General features: G+C 40.0%; 1 protein-coding gene across 1 annotated transcript in view; it reads right to left on the reverse strand.

The window, feature by feature from the left end:
* Positions 1-27032, reverse strand: part of ABCC4 (ATP binding cassette subfamily C member 4 (PEL blood group)) — a 400044-nt gene that overhangs the window by 140945 nt on the left and 232067 nt on the right. The window contains exon 20 of the mRNA XM_089680483.1: positions 26661-26740. Within this exon, the coding sequence (XP_089536609.1) occupies positions 26661-26740 (80 nt within the window). The remainder of the gene's footprint in view (positions 1-26660; positions 26741-27032) is intronic.

Consider the following 27032-nt stretch of genomic DNA (forward strand, 5'->3'; position numbering starts at 1 on the left):
TTCTTCTTGCTGACCAAGAAGTTAAGTCACTTCAGGGTCATCTTTTCACCAGCATGGCCAGGGAAGAACCTAATGCAGTGCGAGCTGCACCTCATTAGATTAATTGGAGGGCAGATGAGACATCCGGGGTCTTTTAGACCCCGGATGACTCATTAAAATGGACCTGTTACACCCAAGTTACACCCAAGCACATACGATCCCTCTCCAAAAAATTTTGAGACCCCCCCCCCACATACATGCATGCCAGAGTGAGTGCAATAATTTTAGCACCTGCATAGCTCTAAACTGATAACCTGTAGGGGCATTTAAACCGTTGCCTATGGAAAATATAGTTTACTGATGTTTCTCACCATATCAAAGACACACAAAATTCCAATTACCCAATTAATACATTAATTGGGTAATTTATTGTGTTTGTGTGCCCTAAAATTAACTTTAGTGCATTTTTCACCTTTGAACTAATATTGTGTAAAAATAAATAGTACCACCATTTTATTCTCTAGGGACCCCCCTCACAGAGCATGCAGGAACAGAGCTGAGGCTGTCAAACTGCTGGAGCTCCCTCCCGTCACCATTTTGGTTAAAACTTGTCAGAAGTAATTCATGCTGATAGCAGAGGAACGACACAGCAGACAGAAATGACATTCAGAGCTCTGGATTGAGACAAGTATACTCTAGAGAAGGGGTCTCCAAACGTTCGAAACAATGGACAAAGGGACAGTTTACTGTTCTTCAGACTTTAGGGGGACTGGACTTTAGCTATTGGAAGTGGAAAAGGTCCTGACATCAGTGGGAATAGACAATGCCCCATCTTAGGTGTCAGTGGGAGGAATTGTGCCCTATCATAGGTGTCATTGGAAGGAATTGCGACCCATTGTTGGTGTCAAAGGGAGAAATTGTGCCCCATCAATGGTGTCATTGGGAGGAATTGTGCCCCATCAATGGTGTCATTGGGAGGAATTGTGCCCTATCATTGGTGTCATTGGGGGAAATTGTGCCCCATCATAGGTGTCATTGGGAGGAATTATGACCCATTGTTGGTGTCATTAGAAGGAATTGTGCTCCATCGTTGATGTCAGTGGGAGGAATTGTGCCCCATCATTGGTGTCATTGGGAGGAATCATGACCCATTCTAGGTGTCATTTATTTAATATTTCAGGTACTTATATAGCGCTGTCAATTTACGCTGTGCTTTACATATATATTGTACATTCACATCAGTCCCTAACCCTCAAGGCTGTACAATCTAAAGTCCCTAACTCGCATTCATACATACACATACTAGGGACAATTTAGACAGGATCCAATTAACCTACCAGCATGTCTTTGGAGTGTGGGAGGAAACCGGAATACCTGGAGGAAAGCCACGGAGGCACAGAGAGAACATGCAAACTCCAGGCAGGTGGTGCCTTGGCTGGGATTCGAACCAATGACCCTAGTACTGCCAGGCGGCAGTGCTAACCATTTAGCCACTGTGCTGCCCCTTGGAAGGAATTGTGCTCCATCATTGGTGACATTGGGATGAATTGTGCCCCTTTACTGGTATCCATGGGGGGAAATTGTGTCCTATTGTTGGTATCAGTGGATGAAATAGTGACCCAAGGGCTGGATAAAAGCAAGCAAGGGGCCGCATCTGGCCCCCGAGCCACAGTTTGCAGACTGCTGCTATAGAGGATTAAGATTTGTTCATATTTCATGTCTGAGGTTTGCAACCACTTTAAGGTTTTCATGTACTTTAAAGGCACATACCTGACAAAGAACCTGCCAAAAGAATGAAAATGTGAAAAAAATCCACCACTTTTATATTATGAAAAAAATATAGACATGCGCAATATACAATACATGGGGGAAAATTTATAAAGCAAGCAATGCGGCATTCACCAAACATTCAGTGCAAATGAATTTTCCCTTTTATATGCTCCACATTACAGTGATTGAATCTCCTGCGGTGAATATTTGGTGAATGTCACATTCACTGCTTTATGTGTTCCATAGAGTGAAAAGCATGCAGCTTCAACTAGGTGCCTGATGACTGACTGAAAGTGTACACCTGGATCGCTATTAACATCGCTATATATGACAATTTATAAGACTACTGGTTCCACAAACATTACACTGACTATTTAATAATTTAATAATAAGGCTTTTCAATAAAATGTCTACTCTGTAACAAGAAAGTACAGACTAACTTTCTACAAAAAAAAAAATCCAAATAACAGTTTACTAAGAAAAAAAAAAAGGACCAAGACATTGTTAAAACCAAATTCCTTCTACACACTTTCCCTGACATTTCCACACAAGAAAATGCAAGGGTCGCTGGTAGAGAATCAAGGCACGGCAGTTCCAGTCTTTTGCTCTTATGAAAGTGAATGACCTCAGCTATTATTCCTGTCTTAGGCACTTTTTGTTCTCGGTGTCCAGATGCAAGAACTATTCTTTCAGTGAAATAACTGTGGACAGCTCCTTCACATTTCCCTTTTCCTCAGTGTTTTCACTTCATAAAGCTGCAGTCAATGCATTTTGTGTGTGGTGAGGACGTGGAGGGAGGGGAATGGCACATTCACTGGTGGTCTGAGCCATACCCTTCATTGCAGGCTCAAGTAGTCCCAGGATTAGGCTTTTGTTTGTGATGAAAGCATCTGAAAAGTCAGTTATTTAAAATTAGTCAAGCTGTTGATTTTAAAATAAAGGCTTTTTTAGATCTGCTTTCTTTAATAAATCACTAAATGGTTCTGAGGGCAGCTGTAGGACACCTCACATATTCTCCATGAACATCCTGCCAATGCTTACCTTCTGTTCTCCCAAATTTTGGTGGATTTTAATACAGGAACCAAAGTTAATTCATTATTTTGTTCTGGTTTGTGAAACCGACTATACAGATTTAAAGGTATTTTTTCTGCCAAAGGTAAACATACTGGGGTTGATTTATTAAGGAAAATGACCAAGACCAGGGATAAATGTGTTTTATGCTTCCGCTGTGGGCCTGCATGAGCGTGTGAATGTATGCGCGCAACACAGTTGAAATGCCTGGTACTATCAAGTTGATTATACACTGATGTTAAATGTGTGCAGTCCTCGTTTGCTTTGCTGGATGAAAATTCAAATAATTCTGTTTTTGTGTCTTCTGCTTTTATAGAGTGCATTAAGGCATGTGTGTGTTTCAACATTTTGTTGACACAGGATTCAGTCGACTTAGGGCTCATGTACACAGGGCGTTTGGAAAACTCTTCTGAACGATGGAAACTGACTGCAGGAAAACGTAGGTCAAAAAACGTCAGTTTATCCATGTTTATGCATGTTTGCGTTTTTAAAAGATAACCTCAGAAGACCATCCTAAACTCCACTGCACTGAAAAATAGTAAATTCACTAAAAAAGGCTACTAAAATACAGCATGAGTTATTTTATCAAGTCATGCGGTATTTTAGTAGTGAAAATCATGCATTAATGTTTCAGCTGTCAGCGGTATTCCCACTGACAGCTGAATGTAAAAGAAAGAATTGCTGGCAATTAAAAATGGGGGGGGGGGGTGCTTTGGTGCATGTTGATGGGGACAAAGGCCTCTTCCCCACAACCCTGGCTGTGGTTGTGGGGGGTCTGCGGGAGGGGGCTTATCGGAATCTGGAAGGGGTCCCCAGATCCCCCCCCCACGTGAATGAGTATGGGGTACACGGTACCGCTGCCCATTCACAAAAAAAAAGTTATTCTTTGACAAGTCCTTTAATAAAAGAATGTCCCCTGAAGTAGATCCAATGTCAATCACGATGCCCTCTGCTGCTGCTCCGAAAAAAAAAAAGGCTCTGCTTCCAAAGCTGGCCTCTGGCCATCTGCCTCTGAGCTAATTAGAGAGTTCTTAAATATGTAAGGGGCAGGGCTACCAGGTGACATCATCCATGTGATCCCACCCCGTGTGACATCATCGACCGGAGCATGCTGGTCACTGATGTGACACAGAGGCGGGGTCACATACATGATGGCCCGCCCCTTTTTTTGCAAATGGGTAGCGGTATCATGTACCCTATACTCATTCACGTTGGGGGGGGGGCCAGGATCTGGAGGCCCCCTAGTGAAAGGGGGCTTCCAGATTCCGATAAGCCCCCCGCTCGCAGTCCCCCCCCCAACCACAGCCCAGGGTTGTGGGGAAGAGGCCCTTGTCCCCATCAACATGGGGACAAGGTGCTTTGGGGGGGGAGCTCCCCCTACCCCAAAGCACCCTTTCCCCCATGTAGAGGGCATGTGGCCTGGTATGGTTCAGGAGGGGGGGTGCTCACCCTCGCTCCCCCCCCTTTCCTGACCTGCATGCAGGGATAAGGGTCTGGAATGGATTTTGGGGGGAACCCCACACCATATTTTTTTTAAATGTTGGCGTGGGGCTTCCCCTCAAAACCCATACCAGACCTGAAGGGCTTGGTATGGATGGGAGGGGGGACCAAACGCCATTTTTTAAAATTATTTTTTAATTGCCGCCAATTCTTAAATTCAGCTGTCAGTGGGAACCCCGCTGAGAGCTGAAACATGATGCATGCTTTTCACTTCTAAAATTCCGCATGACTTGATAAAATAACTTATGCAGTATTTTAGTAGCCTTTTTTAGTGGATTCAAATGTTTTTTATTTTATTTTTTTTAAATGCTATGCGGTATCCTACCACATACTCGGACGCAGTAGGATACCACTTAGTGAATTGTGCCCTGGATATGGACCAGTCAAAAAATACTTCTAAACACAAACGCTTATAAACGTGGTTACATGCATTTCCAAGTGTTTGGCATTTGAAACGCTGGTAAAATCTACTCCTGAACACAATTTTGCTGCGTTCAAAAAAATAACTGTAAACTCAACTGCCTGTAAACGATTATGTACATGGACACATAGGAAAACATTAGGGAAAGTTCAGGGGCTGCTGAAAAAAACTCAGAAAAGCTCCTGAACGTCAGTTTATCAGCTTCAGTGTACATGAGCCCTTACTCCGCAACGAAATGCACATGTCAAGCAAAGCAGCAGGTTTAAAAAAAAACTTTACACTGTGCTATCAGACCAAAAGTGTCAGCATATGTATGGGTATCAATGGAATCTCAAGCACCAGCATATGAAATCATGTACGCACAAATATACTGTATGTTTATGTGTTGTGTCATAACCACTGCGCATGCACAGTTCACTGTTTAAAAATGTCATTTTTTTCTAAATCTCCTTAAAGTGGAAAGGCACTGCAGCTAAGTACCACAAACCAAAAATGCTATACAATTCATTTTTAATATTCAAAACAAACACTTCCCCCCATGTCTCCATGCTTTATTTTGCTGAGAAATAATTTTAAAACCTCCTGGCATTTCTGGCAGAGATACTCTTGAGTAAGGGCAGATGATTCATGTAGCAGTTACTACCTGGAATCCACCTGTCCTTAGCTCAGGCATTGGCTGAGCTGAGAACCCTCCCATCCTGAAGACTCCTGGGATGTATGACATCATTTGCCTAGGCATGGAAACCAGGAAGTCAATGAAGGAATGCAAAAAACAGTTAAACAAGTAAATATGATATACTTTCCTATTTGCTTACTAAAGCTAGCAGCATAAGGATAAGAAATAGACCATGTTGATTGACTGAGTGACATTCGGCTTTAAATGATACAGTGTGCGCGTAATGCAGTTTTATTCCTACATTGTAGCATGTTTAAAAATAATAGTAGTTAGATAAACCCAAAAACATTAAATATCACATTCTATGTATATATTAGATATTTCGTAGCTTAGCCAGGACACAATTGCAAACTGGAGCATGCCTGTCATAGGAAGCCACACTTGTTAGTAAATTCAGCTTATATATATATATATATATATATATATATATATATATATATATATATAAACCCCAAATCCACAATTTCAGAAAATTAGAATATTACATGCAATCAATAAAACAAGGATTGTACATAGAACAATATCGGACCTCTGAAAAGTATAATCATGCATATGTACTCAGTACTTGGTTTGGGCCTCTTTTGCAGCAATTACTGCCTCACTCCAGCGTGGCATGGAAGCTATCAACCTGTGACACTGCTGAGGTGTTATGGAAGACCAGGATGCTTCAATAGCGGCCTTTAGCTCTTCTGCATTGTTCGGTCTCATGTCTCTCATCTTTCTCTTGGCAATGCTCCATAGATTCTCTATGGGGTTCAGGTCAGGCAAGTTTGCTGGCCAATCAAGCACAGTAATCCCACGCTCATTGAACCAGGTTTTGGTGCTTTTGGCAGTGTGCGCAGGTGCCAAGTCCTGCTGGAAATTGAAGTCAGCATCCCCATAAAGCTCGTTTGCGGAAGGAAGCATGAAGTGCTCTAAAATCTCCTGGTAGACGGCTGCATTGACCCTGGACTTAATGAAGCACAGTGGACCAACACCAGCAGATGACATGGCTCCCCAAATCAACACAGACTGTGGAAACTTCACACTGGACTTCAAGCATCTTGCAGTGTGTGCCTCTCCATTCTTCCTCCATACTCTGGGTCCTTGGTTTCCAAATGAGATGCAAAAGTTGCTCTCATCAGAAAAGAGGACTTTGGACCACTGAGCAACAGACCAGGTCTGTTTTTCTTTAGCCCAGGTAAGACGCTTCTGACATTGTTTGTTGTTCAGGAGCGGCTTTACAAGAGGAATATGACATTTGAAGCCCATGTCCAGGATCCGTCTGTGTGTGGTGGCTCTTGATGCACTGACTCCAGTCCAGCCTCAGTCCACTCCTTGTGAAAGTCCCCAACACTTTTGAATGGCCTTTTCCTGACAATCCTCTCCAGGCTGCGGTCATCCCTGCTGCTTGTGCACCTTTTTCTTCCACACTTTTCCCTTCCATATAACTTTCTATTAATGTGCTTTGATACAGCACTTTGGGAACATCCAACTTCTTTTGCAATTACCTTTTGAGGCTTTCCCTCCTTATGGAGGGTGTCAATGATGGTTTTCTGCACAACTATCAGGTCAGCAGTCTTTCTCATGATCAAGATTCCTACTGAACCAGACCGAGAGACCATTTCAAGGCTCAGGAACCCTTTGCAGGTGTTATGGCTTAATTAGCTGATTAGAGTGGGACACTTTGAGCCTAGAATATTGCACCTTATTCACAATATTCTAATTTTCTGAGATTGTGGATTTGGGGTGTTCATGAGCATGAGCTGTAAGCCATAAATAATCATCACAATTATGACAAATCACGGCTTGAACTATCTTGCTGTGCATGTAATGAGTCTATTTCATATATTAGTTTCACCTTTTAAGTTGCATTACTGAAATAAATGAACTTTTGCATGATATACTAATTTTTCGAGTTTCACCTGTATATATATATATATATATATATATATATATATATATATATATACAGTATATAGAGAGAGAGAGAGAGAGAGAGAGAGAGAGAGAGAGAGAGAGAGAGAGAGAGAGAGAGAGAGAGAGAGAGAGAGAGAGAGAGAGTTTGCATGCATTGATTTGGCTGTCCACACACTACTACACTGGCACACACTCATTAATATTAAAAATGATATTAATCCTTGTTTACTTTTTAAAGTGTCTTGTAACTGTTATCTTTCTTTGAAAGCCTTTCTTTCCTCCTGTTTAGTAGGTCCTATATTTGCTGCCCTCTCTTTCGGTTTTTGAGTGTTGCCTTACCCTAGTAGGGTTTTATGGTGACACCTGTGAGCAAGCATGTCTATCACAGTGGCTTAGTGGTTAGCACGTCTGCCTTGCAGTAAATGGGTCATGGGTTTCGATTCCCGACCAGGGTGCCTCCTGCATGGAGTTTGCATGTTCTCCCTGTGCTTGCGTGGGTTTCCCCACACTCCAAAGACATGCTGGGTGGGTGCTCCGGTTTCCTCCCACACTCCAAAGACATGCTGGTAGGTTAATTGGATCCTGTCTAAATTGGCCCTAATATGTGTATGTATGAATGTAAGTTAGGGACCTTAGATTGTCACCCCTTGAGGGTTAGGGACTGATATGAATGTTCAATATATATATGTAAAGCACTGCGTAAATTGACAGCGCTATATAAGTACCTGAAATAAAATGTCTGACTTACACAGTCAGCCAGAGTAGGCTAGATGAAGTGCGCATAGGCATTGGTCCTATGCACTCGCAGGCTGGAGGAGATACGCAAGCATTTTGGCACCTGGTGTCATGGAACATGTAGTCCTGAGAAGAGAGGATTGAGGGACTTTCAAGAATTGTTGAGTGTGCTGATAGGCTGGAAGTTTGAAAAAGGGAAGCACAAAAACCCAGAGGCTATGGTGGTGATAATTCTTATTGTAAATTTTTATGGATATTTGTCCTCATATGCATTTATTGTCTAATGCTCAGCACCAATGTATTTAAGACAAAAATGTAAGGCTTTATAACTATTTTAATAAACAAACCTGCAAGAGATAAAACCTGGCAATTTTATACAAGAGGATTTCTGTCTGTGACCCCCTACCTTGAATTGCAATCATTCACAAAAATAAAGAATATATACATGCAGCAATGCCAAAACAAGAACAATGTGGCAACAATTATGCTTACCAAACAAGAGAGACTTGGGAGAGTCAGTTTCAATGACCCATTCTACTTTAGCACCCCAGAAAACTGTTTAGGTGCCCGACATGTCCTAAGCAAACAATAACATCATCGGTTAAATAGGATGCAGGTGGGCTGACAGGAATAGGGAGGAGGAGAGAGCCGGGAGAAGGAGAGAGCCAGGAGGAGGTGTGGACTGTGCTCTCTCCCCCATGTCTATACACAGAAGTTAACACAGAAAGCTTCAGATCTGACTGTACAAGGTTGGGGCAGTTTTTTGTCCTTTTGCCGCAGCACCCAAGGACCCTTCATCGTACCCCAGCCGAGAAACAGTGATTTACAGCATAAGGTCATATCCTTAAAGGGTTATGGTGCAGCCTCTGAAGGACCAAAAAAATCAATTTAACGTTCCATGGAGTTACTGGGGATTATATACGGGGGAGAGGTGCATCAAATACCTTAACTAAGAAACGGGAGGTCAACGATCTCTGAAACAGGCTGATATTTGTCCTTCGATGGTTTTCAAAGCCAGATGCTGATCTGGACCAGCCTGTAGAAAGGATAGGATGTGCCCCACTTCCTAGAATTAAACTTTCTAGTCTCACGCCTGGCAAAACAGGCTTTCCAGGAGCAATGGTAGACTCTCAGAAGTACAGCTCCTAGCATTCAGGAGGGTAGGAAAGACCAAATCCAATAGGCCCCTGTCCCTCAGAACCTGGGCTTCAACAGCCATGTCAGTAACCCCAGAGACCAACCCCAGAATGGTGGACTGACTTTTGGGACAGAAGGTCTGGATGATCAGGAAGGGCCATAGAGAGTCGGGGGTATGTCCAACTATCATGTCTTTCTGGACAAGTTTGATCTAATGAAAATCACCAGAATGCCCTCCATCCTGCAGAGCAGACAACAGAGGAGCTGGAGAAGTGGAAAGGCATAGATCTGATGGAGCTAATCCCACTAAATCATCATAGCATACAAGGGTCCCTGGACCTGGCGAAAAAACCTGTCCAGTTTGCAAAAAAGGCTTGAAACACCTTCTGATGGAGAGCATATTCACCTGGATCCAGAAGCTAATGACTGTGAAAGACTGTAAGCCCATTTTCCATGCCTGGGATGTGGACAGGGATTGAGTATGTAGTTCTGCCGAAAAGATAATCAAGTCTGCTTCCTTTTGAGTGGCATGACTTCTGGTGTATTTGCTGCTTTGCTGTGTTTTTTGGGCGTCCCTATGCACGTGGCACAAAAACGTGCAAAAGCACGACATGTTGATTCATTGCATTTTTGAGATTTGTTGCAATAAAATGTTTTGGGAGTTAAATAAATGCTTTATTCTCCTTTTAAAGCCCAATAAATATGATTGCAATTAAAACCGTTATTTGTATTTGGACATACTTTCCAATTGCATACGGTATTCAGAGCAGTCATATTACTTACTTACTGTGCAGATATGTTATAGTGACATACAGACAAGTCCCACAGACTTATTTCTTAGTGTGTCGGCACAAAGCTTTAGACAACACGTATACCTATAGATTAACTGAAAGCTAATTGTCAAACAGCAAAACTTTATTATGGGCAACAATAAGCCAGTTTCAAACCTTTAAGGTCTCTTGCATACAGAACATTCTACAGGCCATATTTACCTGCTTGGGGATGCACAGGTGTTCCATGTATTCTTGTGCAGGCTGTTCTACTAAAGTCAATTGGGACGCAGCAGCTGCACGGACACAGCCACTGCTTCCAATTTGACATCTGTGCAGCTGCATGGCCCTGAATGCAGTGTGAGCTTGGGGATATGCACCCACACAGATATCAGATAGGGAGCAGTGGCTGTGTCCATGCAGCTGTTGCATCCCAATTGACATCAGTAGGACTGCCTGCACAGGAATGCATGGAATTGTCATGAATAAGGCCTGTTTGGCTGAAATGTATTGACATTTGTGGCTGTCATCTGTTACCTGCCAATAAATACAAGATTGCACACCAGAGAGCCGGCTTCTCTTTGCTTATATGGGAATGCACGGAACACCCATGCATCTCATGCTTCTTAAGAATTGTAAATGTGGCCTTGCACAGGCATAAGTTGTAGTTTGCCCCGTGTCAAGGAGGCCCAACTGCTGACATTTTCAAGGATATATCTGAATCTGGAAAGTTGCAAAGTAATAGAGACAATTTCATTTTACAAACTTAGAAAAAAAACAAATGTTAAAAATATTTTTCCTTTCCAGTTAACCTACACTCAGGGCTGTATTTACCTTTTTAGGTACACTGGGCTTGTGCTCATGGGGGCAAGCCTATAATAGCTATAGCAGGGAGTTAACTGAAGTAGTAGAAGCTAATCACTTAAAGTAAATAATATTAAAGTAGAACTTTATCTGAGCACCACAAACTGAAAATGCTATTTAACTTTTTTTTTTTTTATATTCAAAGTAAACGCACCCATCCATCCATGTTTCCATGCTTTATTTTGTTGAGAAATCCCTTTGAACCCTCCCATCATTTTTATCCGTGGCCATCTTGAGTAAGGGCAGGTAATTAAAGTAGCATTTCCTGGAATCCCTTTGCCCTTAGATCAAGCATGCAGGCAGGGAAATCCATGTATGTGAGAGGTAGCACATTTATTTTATACCTAGTATTTTGAAGTGTTTGAGTATTCAGAAACCCCATAGTTTGTGGCTCTCTCCATATACGATTTCAGTTTAATTTTTTCACCGAGGTATCCTTTTATCATGCAGAGGTAAATGACCGCTGCTCGGTTCTCTGGCATTCTCAGAGGAGAGGGTTCTCCTCTGAATGCCTTTTTATGAAGCGGTGTAGATCGCTTCTTCGAATGAAGAGAAGCGATCTACAAACGCTTTGAAAGCTGGAAAACGGCTGCTGTTACTATAATCTCGTGAGATTACAGTAAGAGATCAGTCAAACACAGTTTACTAAGCACTAATTACTGCTGCTTAGTTTGCAGTTCCCTTGATTCTCCACCTCTGAGCTGGAGAATCTGGAGGGAGAACACAGATCGCCAGTGAAGGGCTGACATCGCTCCTTCATATATTGGCCATCTGTGTGCTGAGATGATCAGTGGAGAACATGTTCTCCGCTGATCATTTGTTTCCTAAATCACTAATGATCTGCGATCAGCAACGATCCTTAGGATTGCCGCTGATCTCTGTTTCGTAAAAGGGCACCTAAGTGCAGATTTTTTTTACATACAGAAGGGTGTGCTGAGCTGAAAAAACCCTTCCTCCAGATGAAGGTAAAATATGTCCATGAAAACTCCTGAGATGCATGACCAGGAAGTAACTGAAGAAATGTAAAAAGAAAAGTTTAAAACAAGTAAATATAATATACTTTATTTATTTACTAATGCTAGCAGCATAAAGAATAAAAATTGTTAATGCTGAGATAATTTAGTTCCACCCTAAGGTGAAATTGTTTTCACCTCACTTTGAATAATACTTGAATACAAGTAAAGTTAAAAAAAAGACAGTATTATTGCTAGCATATGATATATGACTGTTTGATTGACATGCATATGGCTTCATCCTATTTAATACGCTCAGAGAACATTGACTTTGCAATGTGAAAGTGTTTAATGGTAAGGACCATACTAAATGTTCTCTGCTAAAGAGGTGATCCTTGCAGAGAAGGAGGGCCTTTTCTGCACCACAGGTTGTGTGGCTACAGGCTTCAGTAATAAAAATCCAATTCTGCTTAAACTTCCTTTTTTTTTTACAGCATTCATTCAAAAGAGCAAAACTATAATTTTTTTTTCTTACACATGAAAATATGGTGGTGGAAAAAATAATGCAATATGCACATGAAATGTAAATTAGATGCAAAAACAATTTTACATTAACCCAAAAACATATATACAAAAAAACAAACATCCCTTGGAAATTACAACAAAGCATTTTAGGTATACTGGGTATACAGAGCACAAAGCCATTTCAAAGTACTTGAATCCTAGACATAAGTTGTACAGGGTGAAAAGGAAGAAAAAAAGCTTAGCCAAAACAGGGAAGTTTCCAAAGGCTGAAAGTGACCCTAAATGTACCTCCACCAAAAACACTTCTTCAATGCAAATCCCATTAAGAAATGCTCCAGCACAAAGAATGAGATGAACCAGTCACTGCATTGTTTATCAAGTTTCACTTGATTCCTCCTGACAACCATTTAAACAATGAATGTTGGGAAATATCCCTCAAAGAATCAGGCAACAATGGCAAGGATCAGAGCCTTTATATTTACTTAATACTCTTTAAAAGAGAGAAACTATTTCTTCCTGAAGGGATTAGAGGTCGTCTTATAAAAGACACCTGCAAACAAAACAAGTGTCAAAAGATCTTTATCATAATTGATATTGCCCTTGTTGAAATGTAGATCTACATTGATAGCTGATACAGCATGTTACCTGACTTGGTTGTAAAAATACCAGGTGAGCGCCCATATTTAACACCGTTGCTATTTGGCTGAGAAACAGAATTATAACATTTCCAATTCTGCCAACAAATATGCATGTGCAGTTATATTTCATAATGTCTGTTTAAGTATATTATCTCATTGTAAATCCTATATGTTAGTCTTTATATCAGTTGTTTCCCCAGCAGTCTTGTACTTTTTATATCTATCTAAGATCAACCAGTTCTTTAACGGTGTCTTGCCAAAAACTATAAAAGTAATTGGGAGGAGGTCTGCTGAGAAAGCTGACAGCAAATCCTTTTTTATGAACATTTACACAAAGTTATATTAAGTATTTAGGGCGGTAAGAGATTATTACAAATTCTTTTAATTATAGCTATAAAATTCTAACCAGTTATAGGTATACATCTTGCAAAAAAAAATCCTGTTTGTTTACATCTGACATTATATTGGAGCGAGTTAGACAATACAAGCTAACACCTGATTAAGCTGCTTTTATGCGCAGATCCACTGGAATTTACAACATATCTTTCACAGAAACAATTTTAATCTCAGATTCCTTTAGCTCTGATAAGGTTTAATAACACAGTTTAATGAAAAAATAACTAAAGAGCATAACTGAAGCACACTAAAATGGATAAACTGCACGGGTCTGATTTAAATGTATCTGTTTTTATATATTCAGATCATAAGCAGTTGTTTCCCTTTTGTGATTTAGAGTTCAAGATGATCTGCATTTATGCATTGTGTTTGCTTTTATTTTTTTTTGTTAAAGGGTAAATCCCTGTTTATAAATTTTTCTGGTTTCATAAAAAGAAAGTATTCTGCATGTACAGGGTCTGGAAGATTCCAATGGGGGAGATTTACTAAAACTATAAATCTGGTGCAGCTTTGCATAGACACCAATCAGCTTCCAGTTTTATTGGCAAAGCTTAATTGAACAAACTGCTGTTATTTTTATTTATTACAGGTACTTATATAGTGCCGTCAATTTACTCAGTGCTTTACATGTATATATATATATTGTACATTCACATCAGTCCCTAACCCTCCTGGAACGTACAATCTAAGGTCCCTAACTCACATTCATACATACTAGGGCCAATTTAGACACAAATTAACCTACCAGCATGTTTTTTAAGTGTGGAAGGAAACCGGAGTACCTGGAGGAAACCCACGCAGGTACAGGGAAAACTGCATGTTCCAGGCCGGCAGGTGCCGTGGTTGGGATTTGAACCAAAGACCCTAGTACTGCCAGGCGGAAGTGCTGACCATTTGGCCACTGTGCTGTGCTGATGTTAGAAGCTGATTGATTACCATGCGCAGCTGCTCCAGATTTTGCACTCTCCAGTTTTAGTAAATCAACCTCAATGCGCTCCAGTTTTAGTAAATCAATCCCAATGCGTCTAAGTGAAAAGCGGTTTGTTGCCATTTAGGGACTGTAAACACAATATAAAGCTGTGCTTATGTGAATGTCTCCAAATGTATAGACAGCTGTGGGTGGGCTTCCATTGCATTAAGTAAAGGCTAAGGGCGTTATACCGCTTGGTTTGCACTGTGAAGGGAGCGGTGCCATCATAAATGGCACATGGCAGTTTACTTTTTTTTTAATTTATAGAAATGTCACAAAGTGACATTTCATTCATCTTTATTCCCCACAGTGGGTTGTGATGTACTGCTTTTCAAAGTTGTTTTCAATGTTGCGATAAAAAAAAATCAGTGCATGTTCTACTTTTTTTCCAGTGCATATGACTGTAGCACAGGCCAACTGCCTTGTCTATGCAATGGGCAAGGCTGCCCAACACAAATGGTGTTGGTAGGTACTAAACATTTCTAGTAAGGCACAGTGGATACTTCAAAAGCCTATAAACTGAATTCTAAACAGATATAAAAAGAAAATGAATGCCCTTCTGAATTCATTAAAACATATTATAAATTAATTAGCAAGCTATAGGAATATCTGAATTTAAATAATTTGGCCTCTGATAATCCAACGTAAACAGCATTCAGACTAGAAGAGGAAGTGGCAGTATTAGGAGCTAATCAAGTTTCCTTCACTTCCAAACACAGGCTAGGGCCAAGAAGATGACTTGACTGTGATACCAAACTACAGTAGAAAATGTCAGAACACTGGTTAGCTGTTTAAATCTGAAAGGAATTTACAGATTTACAATTCCTTGTCTTTAGCTTTTAAACACCAGTCACACTGCTGCGATTTAAAATTGTGTGATTTGTGTGCAATTTCAGTGCGATTTCTGAAAACTTTATTTCTACTTGTGAAGATTTTCAACAATCTCTTGCAATTTGCAGTGCGATTTCTATTATATTCTATATAATATGAATGTCAGTGTCTTAGCATTTGTGATTTGCTACAGTGAGATTTCAAAAGTAGTTCTTGCTTTACTTTTTCTGCCTTTTTGTTGAGATTTCATACAGCTGTGTGGCCGGTGACTTAAGAAGCAATTTCATTAATAAACACTATTTACAAAAGGGTATTACTTACTACTGGCAGCACAGTCTCGAACATGACACTAAGGCAGAGATTCAATTTGACATTGGATCCTTTATTTGCAAAACCACCTAATTCAATATTAGATCTAAACCAGCCCAAGTCCAGAAATTATAGAAAAGTCAAAGTCATGCATTTCCAAATACTTTTCAAAATGTGTTTAAGTGTTTATTGAATACAAATAAGAGAAGCAAAATGTTTGTTAACAACAGCCAATCAGATGATTAATATGGCCAGGCCAAGAAGAAATATTTTGGATGCTAGAATTACATTTTCTATTCCCCCAACACCCTAAATACACATATACTGGGATACTTGGAACTTATTTCACTAGTACATACACACATTTTATTTGTAGAACAAACTGCACCAAATCCACCTGCAGAACACATATGGACCTGTAGAACCAGGAGGTCTTTTACCTAAATGTGTCCATAATTGCATTCGGCTTAGGAGTTACCACCTTCCAGATCTTGCAGCATCACATGCTGACGTAGATGTTGTGCAAGCATAATTTTCTATCCGTCAAGTGTCAATTATTGACAAAGTAAAGTACATATACCTTTTCTAAAGATACTCATACATGGTTCAGTTTTTTTTTTTCTTTAGTTCAGCCAGCCAGCTGAAAGATAAAAACTCAACCGATCCCCCCATTTACACATTTGAGGTGCATGGAGAAATCCTCCCAGCTGTGTCATTACATTCTGACAGTGGGACTCCCCCTCCATCAGAATACATTGATCAGCGCTGTAGCTGATTGGCTGTATACGGTTATTGAGTGAAAACATACAGACAAGCCTGTCTCCATCGACTTCTCATGAACGGGAACAGCCATACATGGAACGAAATTCAGCCAGTTCCTGCTGGACTGGATGCATTTTGATCCATGTATGGCAAGCTTTAGTCCAAAAACATTCCAAAAAACAAAGGTACCTCAAACACCAACAGTTACAAAGAGGTTATACTGGTACTGAACATGTAACTTATATACAATACTCAGGGAAATCTTTCATAGCCCACTAAAATAAATTGAACAAGAAGCGTGAGAAGACAATGTCACTGGTGCTGTGATTTATGAGCTTTACTAAATTGCAAGTGTAATAAATGAACATCCTCTCCACCTATTTAGTTCTTAAACCATAACACCTTTGAAACCTATCACTCCTTAGAAGACATAATTAGCAGTGGATTTAGTGCACGCACACACACAGCCCAACCCCATGTATACTAGCTGCTACCCTTCAGTTGCCACAGCGATCCAACTTGATGGTGGAGCTCTGCCTTTGCCACAGGCAAGACTAAGGGGTTAACAGCAGTCATGATGAAGAGCTGTGTTTACAAGCCTATAGAGCTTCCATATTTACATTATGATTGTTATAAATCTAGTTGTACAGGTTAATGATACTTATGTAGTATGCATAAAAGATAGAACTGGAGCAGCAGCCAATAGCTTTATATTCTAATACCTTTGATCTCTTACAATCTTCCTGGCACATACATCTTTTGTGTCTTTGGAGATGATTATCTCAAGCTACAGTTTTTTCTTTTATTCCTATTAAGACATCATTATTTTACTTTATTATTGCTAATCTTTTCTTTCTTAACACATGACCACTCCCGGTTTTGTTCAGAAAGGTGCAGTAAACACAAGCTATGCAAAGCCAACACACATTTCAAAATTTGCTTAATCTTTGTAATCGTTCCGTGAGAGCAGATTGTTTCTACAAGGCTCTGACATTTCACAATGCATCTCTTAGCTTGCCAGACTGCTGCAAGGCAATCCAGTAGAAAGCAAAGTGATAAAATGAGAGTAAAGATATGTAACTTCTACAGTCTACATTGAGATGTAATATCAGCCCCTGAGCAATTACTCCTATCTAGAAACCACAAGTCACACTGGCACTTTTATACCAGATTTGTTGCTAAACACAGCAGTGACACTAAACAATTACTATATCTAAGAGGAACTCTATCCAAACAATTAAATACAGATTTGAAACACAAATGTATTTGTTTTTTGCAGTAGTGAACATAACCTGAGGTCTCCCCCCATACATCCACCAAAATGAATACTTTTCTCTTCCGTCTGCCTACAAGGAAGGCATTTCCAGTGCAATGCAAATTTAAACTTTTAAAAGGGGGTATAACAATTTATCCAATTTCAGGCAATTTATTACAGTGTTACTCCAGTCAAAACATTTTTTGGATGGAGTGTGGAAGGAACATAACCCTGTCAATTTTTACTGCTATCCAGGGCTTTGCTAGAGATATTCTCCTCACTTCCTATTATAGTGACAACAGCTTTATCAAAAAGGAAAGTGATAAAACTAAAACAGCAGCAGGAACACAAAAAGCATTAAAGGTTTGCCAAGGGTTATAGCCTTCCACTATCCTTTAACCACTTCAGCTGCGGAAGGCTTTACCCCTTCATGACCAGGCCATGTTTTGCTATTTAGCACTGCGTTACTTTAAGTTGTAATTCTGCGGTCAAGGCTGTACCCAAATTAATTTTAGATCATTTTTTAGCACAAATAGAGCTTTCTTTGCTGGTATTTGATCACTACTGGGTTTTCTATTTTTTATTATATAAATGAAAAAAATATTTTTTGCTTTCTGCTATAACATATCCAATAAAAAAATACATTTCTTCATTAGGCCAAAATGCATTCTGCTACATGTCTTTGGTAAAAAAAAAATTCCCAATAAGTGTCGATTGATTTGTGTGGAAGCTACAGTGTATACAAACTCTGGTGTATATATACTGGAATTTGTTTTTTTTCTCCTAATGCCTGTAATCCGTAACATTTAGTGAGACTGTGACAGTGTGACACTAATTGACACTGGGTGGTAACTGATTAACTGAGTCTGACATCACCAGTGACACTAATACAGTGATCAGTGATAATACAATACACTGTCACTGTACTAATGACACTGGCTGGGAAGGAATTAACATCTCGAGTAATCACAGGGTTAAGAGTGTGTCTAACAAGCATCAATGTGTGTAATATATGCTGCCTTTTTCTAAGAAATCTTTTTGTTTCTGCTCCCTACTTTCAGGGGGAAGAAACAGAGAAATTGTTCCCTCCCTAAAGAGCCCTGTGTTGTTTGTCAACACAGTGCTCTGGACCGTGATTGGAAACAGACCATGAAACATTGGCTGGGACCTGCTGACAAACCCCTGCTGTGTACAATCACAGCGGGAGTCGGCCGGAAGTGGCACACACTGTATGTTTAGGATTGTTGTCCTGCTGGAAGGTGAACCTCTGTTCTGTCCCTGCTGAAGAAAAGCATCCCCACAACACAATGCTGCCACCACCATGTTTGACGGTGGGGATGGTGTGTTAAATTTTGGTCTCATATGACCAGAAAGCACCTTCTTCCACATGTTTGCTGTGTCCCCCACATGGCTTCTCACAAACTGCAAACGGGACTTCTTATGGCTTTCTTTCAAGAATGCCTTTCTTCTTGCCACTCTTCCATAATGCCCAGATATGTGCAGTGCACGACTATAGTTGTCCTGTGGACAGATTCTCCCACCTAAGCTGCGGATCTCTGCAGCTCCTCCAAAGTTACCATGGGCCTCTTGGCTGCTTCTCTGATCAATGCTCTCCTTGCCCTGCCTGTCAGGTTAGGTGGACGGTCATGTCTTGGTAGGTTTACAGTTGTACTATACTCTTTCCATTTTCAGATGATGGATTGAACAGTGCTCTTTGAGATGTTCAAAGCTTGGGATATTTTTTTTATAACCTAACCCTGCTTTAAACTTCTCCACAACTTTATCCCTGACCAGGCTGGTGTTCCTTGGCCTTCATGATGGTGTTTGTTCACTTTGTACACAGGTGAACTACTAATTAGGTGACTTCTGAAGGCAATTGGTTCCACTAGATTCTAGTTAGGGGTATCACGAGTAAAGGGGGCTGAATACAAATGCACACCACACTTTTTAGATATTTGGTCTTCAAATTTTTTTACAAATATTTATCATTTTCCTTCCATTTCACAATTATGTGCCCCTTTGTGTTGGTCTATCACATAAAATCCCAATAAAATACATTTACATTTTTGGTTGTACCATGACAAAATGTGGAAAATTTCAAGGGGTATGAATACTTTTTCAACGCACTATACATTATTTCATGATTTGTCAAAGAACACCAAGACGTTTCACATTTATTACAGCTTTATAAGCACATACATGCATTTATGGAGTTATGAGATTGTGTACCTCAGAGGCATGGAACACATCCGTGCCATTTTATTTTGTCAAGCACATCAAATATGTATTGAGCATTATAATTCAACCCACTAATCCAGGGGTGGGCAACTGTGGCCCTCCAGCTGTTGGTGAACTACAAGACCCATCATGCCTCTGCCTTTGGGAGTCATGCTAGTTACAACATGTGGGGAAAAAGACAGTCAATGCGTTTCAGGGGCCACACAATCTCCCTCCATCAGGGCTGGAGGAAATGGCAATGTTAAATGAACCCAAAAGGCATCCCCATTTCTACTGTGAATACCAGCATTCACTGTTTACAACTATGCTTGCAGATCAATTCGCTTAGGAGTACTTTTTAAAACATTTAAGATTAGACCTAGCCCTGATGATTGGGGATTGTATGGTCCCCAAAACGCATTGGATATCTTTTACCCTGTTGTAACCAGTTGAACAATAAAGACTTTCGAATCCTAAGGATTATTTATATGCCACTCTCTTTGAACTATTACATGTGAATTTCTCAACTTGGATGAATGTCCTCTCCTGGAGAATAACCATCTCTGTGGTGAGCTTCCAAATACAGGCCAATTGGGCTAAAGTAATGCCATGTGCATTAAAATAAACACTTGTGTTCTTCACTGTGACTTTTGACATGATTGTAAAGTAGCTGATTTATAATTAAGTTTACATATACTTTAGGCAACACTGATAAAAGAATCCTATTGCTAAATGGCAGTGATGAAAATTGAATGACTTTTTAAAAATATTTTCAGCTCACATTATAGATATTTTCAAATCCACAAGTAAGAATGAGAATATGTGATATTTTAGTGTGTTTATGAGCCAAGGAGTAACAGAAAAAATGATGAATAAAACTGTGTGTGGGGGGAGATGCTACCTTGACTGGGGCACCATTTGGCCTTATTCCATTTATGCCTTTCAGTGATGTACTATTATGATAATTAGTCACTTTAGAAACTAGAAAACACAGTCTGAGCAAGTAATTAAAGTAAACTTGTCATAGGAGAGATACAAGAGCTGTCTTTGCTAACCACTTTCTGAAAATGCTAGGTTTCTTGGCTGTTACCCAAGCTTATATGCTTTCTGAACAAAAAATCCAAAGCAAGTGTGGAGATCAGATAAGTCAGATATATGACACAAGTTATTATCTGAACAGTAACTAGCATTTCCTAAAGGACAGATCTAGAAAGTTGCAGTCGTCAGGTTTGTCTCAGGGCATGTTTATGTGCTCAGACATCATACATGATATATTACTTGTTTTTAATTTTTTTTTTCCATTTCTTCAGTTACCTCCTTCAGTTACCTTTCTGGCCTAGGCAAAAATTATATAATTCATCCCGAGAGTCTTCATGTGTATGTTTTGTTTTCTATCATCTGGAGGAGAGGAAGAGGAGCTTTCTCAGTTAAACACACCCTCTTGCCTGCATGACTGAGTTAAGAGCAGATAGATTCCAGGAAATAAAAGCTACAAGAATCATCTGCCCATACTCAAGATGGCCGCAGCTAGAAAGTCTTGGCGACATGGATGGGAGGGGGTTCTTTGAATTAATAAAACTAAATTAAATAGCATTTTCTGTTTGTGGTGCTCAGATACAGTTTCACTTTAATAGGAGCCTGGTGGCTTGACAATGTTGGTAACAGATAGTAATTGCATGAACACTCTGTGGCATATAAACGTTTTGTTTTTACCCATACATACACCTTAAATGCACACTTATATCCTGACAGGACACATGTATATGGGCAGCTACACACTACATCCCACTACATAGATATGTAAACTCATATACGAGTGTGCATTGAATACACCTGTCGGGGCTAACAGGACCATTTGGATGTGTGATCAGTTAACTGAATTATCAGCTTTGGGAAATTAAAGCAACAAGCACAACTCTTTTAGAGAGTTTACACAAAACATATGGATAAAAGTTATTTTCCCAAGTGTAACAACATTCATACACACATCAGACTTAATTTAAAGTATCGAGTCTGCTAGGTGGCATCACTGTTTTGCTTTTACCCCATAGACCAGGCCTCTGTTTAATTCTTTGTCTATCTGTTTAGAAAATTCTTCATTAAGGAGATGCACACACAAGCAATTTAGGCTATCATTTATACAAGACATCATAAACATGATTAGTTTACTAAAACTATCAGCTCCAGTCATCAGATGATAATATGCAAATTATCAGTATAATCATTATATTCAGACTAGATATTAGGTGGTATAATTAGCTTTGTGCAAACCAGGTATCACAAATAGTTGCATTTGTGTTTATAATTTATCCAAGGTTGTTAAGGTTTATAGTTCTCCCATTTGTTAAACAGGAATGACAGGCAGATAAAACAGGCAGCTTTAATAAAGCTTCTCACATTAGTTAAAGCAGGTGATTTACTAAAGGCAAATAGACTGTTCACCTTGCAAGGAAATGTGCACTTTGCAAGGGAATTTGCCACAGAGCTTATTGAATGGTGTAAAGCTCTGCTGACCTTAATTATCCAATTGTGTGCAAGCCAGAATGCACTCTTCCTTACTTTCCTTGCACGTGACTGAGTATTTTTTGCAAAGTGAAACTTTGCCACAATCACTGAGCTCTGAGGCCCTTGCACAGTGCAACTTTCTTACAAAGTGAACAGTCTATTTACTTTGGTGGTCAGTAGAGGGTGAGAAAAGAAAGGTAAGCAAGAGAACCTGGGGAGAGAAATAAGATGGGACAAAAGGATGGAAAACCCATAACATGCTGCAGCTATTGTTAGATGTCTTTTTAGGTGGCTTTAGAGAAAATTTAGATGGAATCTTGGTGATGTTTCCAACGTTCCCGTGTTTTGCGGTATAGTTCCAGAGTATTGTATATTCTAGTAGATCTGTTCCACTGCCTGTACATCTTTATACTACAACTTTAGCAGAGAGGGGTGAAATGTCTGCTTCCACTTTAAGGTTATCATACCTCTGGCAACATCAAGTATGTGTATTTTATGGATAGGATTGGAGACTGTCAGACGTCAGTCCCAGATTGTAAGTCTTGGAGTCCAATACAACTATTCAAAACACCAATCTTATTCAGTTGTTTCACTTTGTTGAGAGCAGGATAAGGCATTGTGAGCAGCATAGCAAAGGAGTTCCTGGATGCCTGAATATCAACTAACCAACCTTTGCTTTACCTGGCAATAACGAATCCCCACCATCTGATGCCTAAGAAGACAAGCGTAAGCCACAAAATTTACACCAGTCTTAGTAGCAGGATTACACATGTTGTTCTTCTTAACTCTGCTCTCCTCCAGAAACATCTCTTCTGCACCCAAGTTGGCACCAGCACATGTGCTGTATGTATTGAAGAAATATTACCTAATTGTTTCCCTTAACTGTCTAGTCACAGGGTTAGGTATGATCAGGTTCTAGGCTGTGTTGTATGAAGTACGCCTGTTGTGAATGTAACAAGGTGCTAGTTGTCTGGCTGTATCTGGCTTACAAACTGTACTTCTAAATCACACTCTCTGTACAGGAAAGCAGGAAAAGAAAGTAAATTCCTTATCAGGATGAAAAATGTAAATAGTCTGTAGCCCCCTTATCCTAAACAGAAGCTACCAGTAAATTTAGTTGTGCTGGGTTGTAGGCAACCTGGTTGATTTATAGTCTTTTTGATCATTTGAGTTTTCTCCTAAGCCTGGTGTAGCTGTGGTTCCTCCCTTCTGTCAATAGGTGGCAATGTTAGCTTTGGCATTAGTATAATGAGCTACAATAAAGCTAGGTTATGAATATGCATACTTTTCTCAGTTAATCAGTAGGAGTTTCCTTTGGTTGCTGAGCATGCTGGGAGAAAGTATATTTGGGGAGGTCAGGTGATCGGTGTCTTCTCACCCAGACCTCGGTCTGGTGTGGATGAGTGAGGAACTGCTGTCCTGGGTAGGACTGAAGCCTAAGGCCTAGTCAAGTGCAATAGGCTCTGCCAGAGAAGAGCCTGTTTGTTGTCTGGATGCATGAAGGAAAGGATGGAGACCTGAGATGACGTACCAGAGGTGACTCTGCCATAGTCCAGGGAACTGTGGAGAGCCTGGTAAACTGTCAAGATGGCCTCATCCAGAGAATTCCTGCATTTCCTTTCAAGTTTTCTTTTTGTTGCTATGGGAGACAGCTATTCCTACTGATTGTTAGTTACAGTGTAAAGGCTCTTTTCCTGTACTGCTGTCTACTTCCTTTTCTTTTGTCTAAGGAGTCTGCTAGTCTCCTGGTTTTATTTTTGACTTAGGGTGTCCTGTGCCCTAACCCCCTCACTTGCTAAACAGAATAAAACAAATCTTTAGATAGATAAACTTAATATTTCAACTGCGTATAAAGGTGCTTAGCTTTAATGACATGTACATTATCATATTTAACGTACTGAAAGCCAAACTTTTGGAATGGTTATTTTTTTGTTGTGTCTTATTTCCCTTCAATTCCTGTCCTGTAGCCACAGTAAGGGGCAGAACATCTTTTCAGTGTAAAGAATAACTCCTCTTAGACAGTTGTCACAGGAACATGTATCCCAGTTTTGTAAGACTTCCCCTCTATTGTACTACAACAATGTTTTTTTGGGGTGTAACACTTCCAGTGTCTTGAACTAGTTAAACAATGCATTGGGACAAGAAGTGTGTTGGCAATGGAACCACTGCTTAGTTCTTATGGTTCTCTATCTACAGAAGATCAAAGAGGTTTGTGCAAGGGCTGTGGCTGGGGGGAGACCATGCAACACAGGTGCAAATATTCAGTAAGTAAAGTTACTAAGCCTTAAAAGAAATTGTGACTTAGTTATTTAGTTATAAGAAGAACCCCTTGTCCCATATACAGGGAACCATGTCTGACAGAGTTTCCGCACTGCATTCATGACGCATTGGGTATGTGATTTGCTGTGGGTGTAAATATAATCCTTACAGCAGCCCAAACACAGATCGCATATGCAGTGTATTTGCCTGCACCGAGTCACATGGTACCACAGTATCATGTGATCTGGTGCAGTGCATTTTTGAAAAGTAGTGCATGCCCTACTTTTAATTCAATCCAGTGCAATTTTTTCAGTCTATTCAAATGAATGGGCTGAAAAATCGCACTGCACTGAGTAGCAGAGGAACGTGAACCATTTTTTTGGCGATTTAGGTGTGAAACAGCCCTGAAATTGCTCCTGTGTGAACCAGCCCTGAAATCACACGGCTGTACCATAGGATCCAGTACAGACAAACGCTCTGTGTTTGCGATCAGCATTTGGGGTTTCATTAGGATTATATTGACACCCACAGAAGATTGCACATCCAGTGCAGTTTAATTTTCTTGTCGACCAGCCACTGTAGAAATACGGTGGCAGGTCGGCACGGCTGGGCAAAACCACATTTTAAACCGTGCGTTTGCAAAACAGGTAGGGGGCGCGTGCCTGCCCTACCCGTCCCGCCGATCGTGGCCACGGGTGTCAGTCGCCGGGTCACGGCAGGTCATTACCTACCGTGTCCCAGCAAATAGCGGCAATCACTGACAGAGAGGACGGCTGCAGTGTTTACACTGCAGCTGTGCTTTCTGTCAGTCCCCTGTCAGCTCCTGAAATGCTGATCCAGAGAGAAGAGTTTATCTCTCTGGATCAGCATGTTCCCATGCAGTACACACCCCCCCCTAGTAAAACACTCCCCTCACACAGTAAATAAAAAAGTTAACCCCTTCCTCCCCAGTGCTATTAGTACAGTGTCAGTGTTTTTTTTTTTTTTTTTGCACTGATCACTGTATTGGTGTCACTGGGGATGTCAGTGACCCCAAGTCAGTTCCCCCCCAGTGTCAGAATGTCCGTCGCAGTCCTGCCATAAGTCGCTGATCGCTGCCATAAGTCACTGATCGCCGCCATAAGTCGCTGATCGCCGCCATTATTAGTATAAAAAAAATTAAAAATCCCAGTATCTTTCCCGTCATTTGTAAACGCTATAGCTTTCACGTAAACCAATTAATTTACACGTATTGGGTTTTTTTTTAGCAAAGACGTCGCAGAATACATTTTGGCAAAAATTTATGACTAAATTTGATTTTTACATTTTTTTTTACTGGACATGTTTTATAGCAAAAAGTCCAAAATATTGTTTTTTTTCCTCAAAATTGTCAGCCTTTTTTTTTATAGCGCAAAAAATAAAAAACACACAGGTGATCAAATACCACCAAAAGAAAGCTCAATTTGTGGGAAAAAAAGGATGTAAATTTTATTTATGTACCGCGCAATTGTCCGTTAAACTAGCGCAGCGCTGTATAGCAAATAAATGGCATAAATTGCAGTATCTATACCATAGTTTGTAGACGCTATAACTTTCACACAAAGCAATCAATATACACGTATTGGAATTTTTTTTACCGAAAACATGTAGAATACATTTTGGCCTAAATTTATAACCAACTTTGAGTTTACTATACATTTTTTATAGCTGAAAGTAAAAAATATTGTTTTTCTTCAAAATTTTTGGCCTTTTTTTGTTTATAGTGTGAAAAATAAAAAGTGCACAGGTGATCAAATTACACCGAAAGAAAGCTCTATTTGTGTGAAAAAAGGACGTAAATTTTATTTGGGTGCAGCATTGCATGACCGTGCAATTATCAGTTGAATTAGTGCGGCGCCGAGCAAGAAAAAGAGGCCTGGTCATTAAGGGGGGTAAATCCTCAGGTGGGTAAGTGGTTAAACACGTTATGGCACATGGCTTCCCGCACCTCGTTCCAGCATGAACAAACCTTTAGACCTCTTACTGAAGTGTTGGAAAGTGAAGCAGGTTTTCTGTAAGTCTTCTCTGCTACCCTGCAGGGCTCAGCAACAATTATGAAATTTCTGGTACATTTTTATTTGTAATAACTTAAAACAAACAGTTTCCAAGCATAAGAAATTATTTGAAATTAACATTTTGGTGCTGATAAATAAATATACACAGCACAAAGGTCATTTAAGCAAAAGCCGCTAAAAATTACCTGCATGAAGTCCAAAAATGTAAAAGGCAGTAAGTCATCCAGATGTCCAATATCTTTGGAGAATCGGTTCAGAATCCTTCCTGCAAAAAAAAGAAAAAAAAATGACATGTACATGGCAAAAGCTTAAATGCCAAAGTTGAAATTCAATGCTTCCTATTCAGCAATGTTTTTTCTCCAACAGCCAATGTATTATGTTTCAATTCAGGAGTTAACCGAACAGAAAGCATTAGGGGCTCTTTGTGTACACTCCTAGAGAGCAAGCGAGTAAAGGAATCATCTAAGGTACAAAAGTGAAAATAAACTGGAATTACACCTTCCTCTTTTTCATCTTACCACAACCTTTTAATCAATAGCCCTTTAGTTCAAAGCAGG

The sequence above is a fragment of the Staurois parvus genome, unplaced genomic scaffold (genome assembly GCF_062004578.1).
Source record: "Staurois parvus isolate SC_StPar_1 unplaced genomic scaffold, SC_StPar_1.0 ptg000243l, whole genome shotgun sequence".
Classification (NCBI taxonomy): domain Eukaryota; kingdom Metazoa; phylum Chordata; class Amphibia; order Anura; family Ranidae; genus Staurois; species Staurois parvus.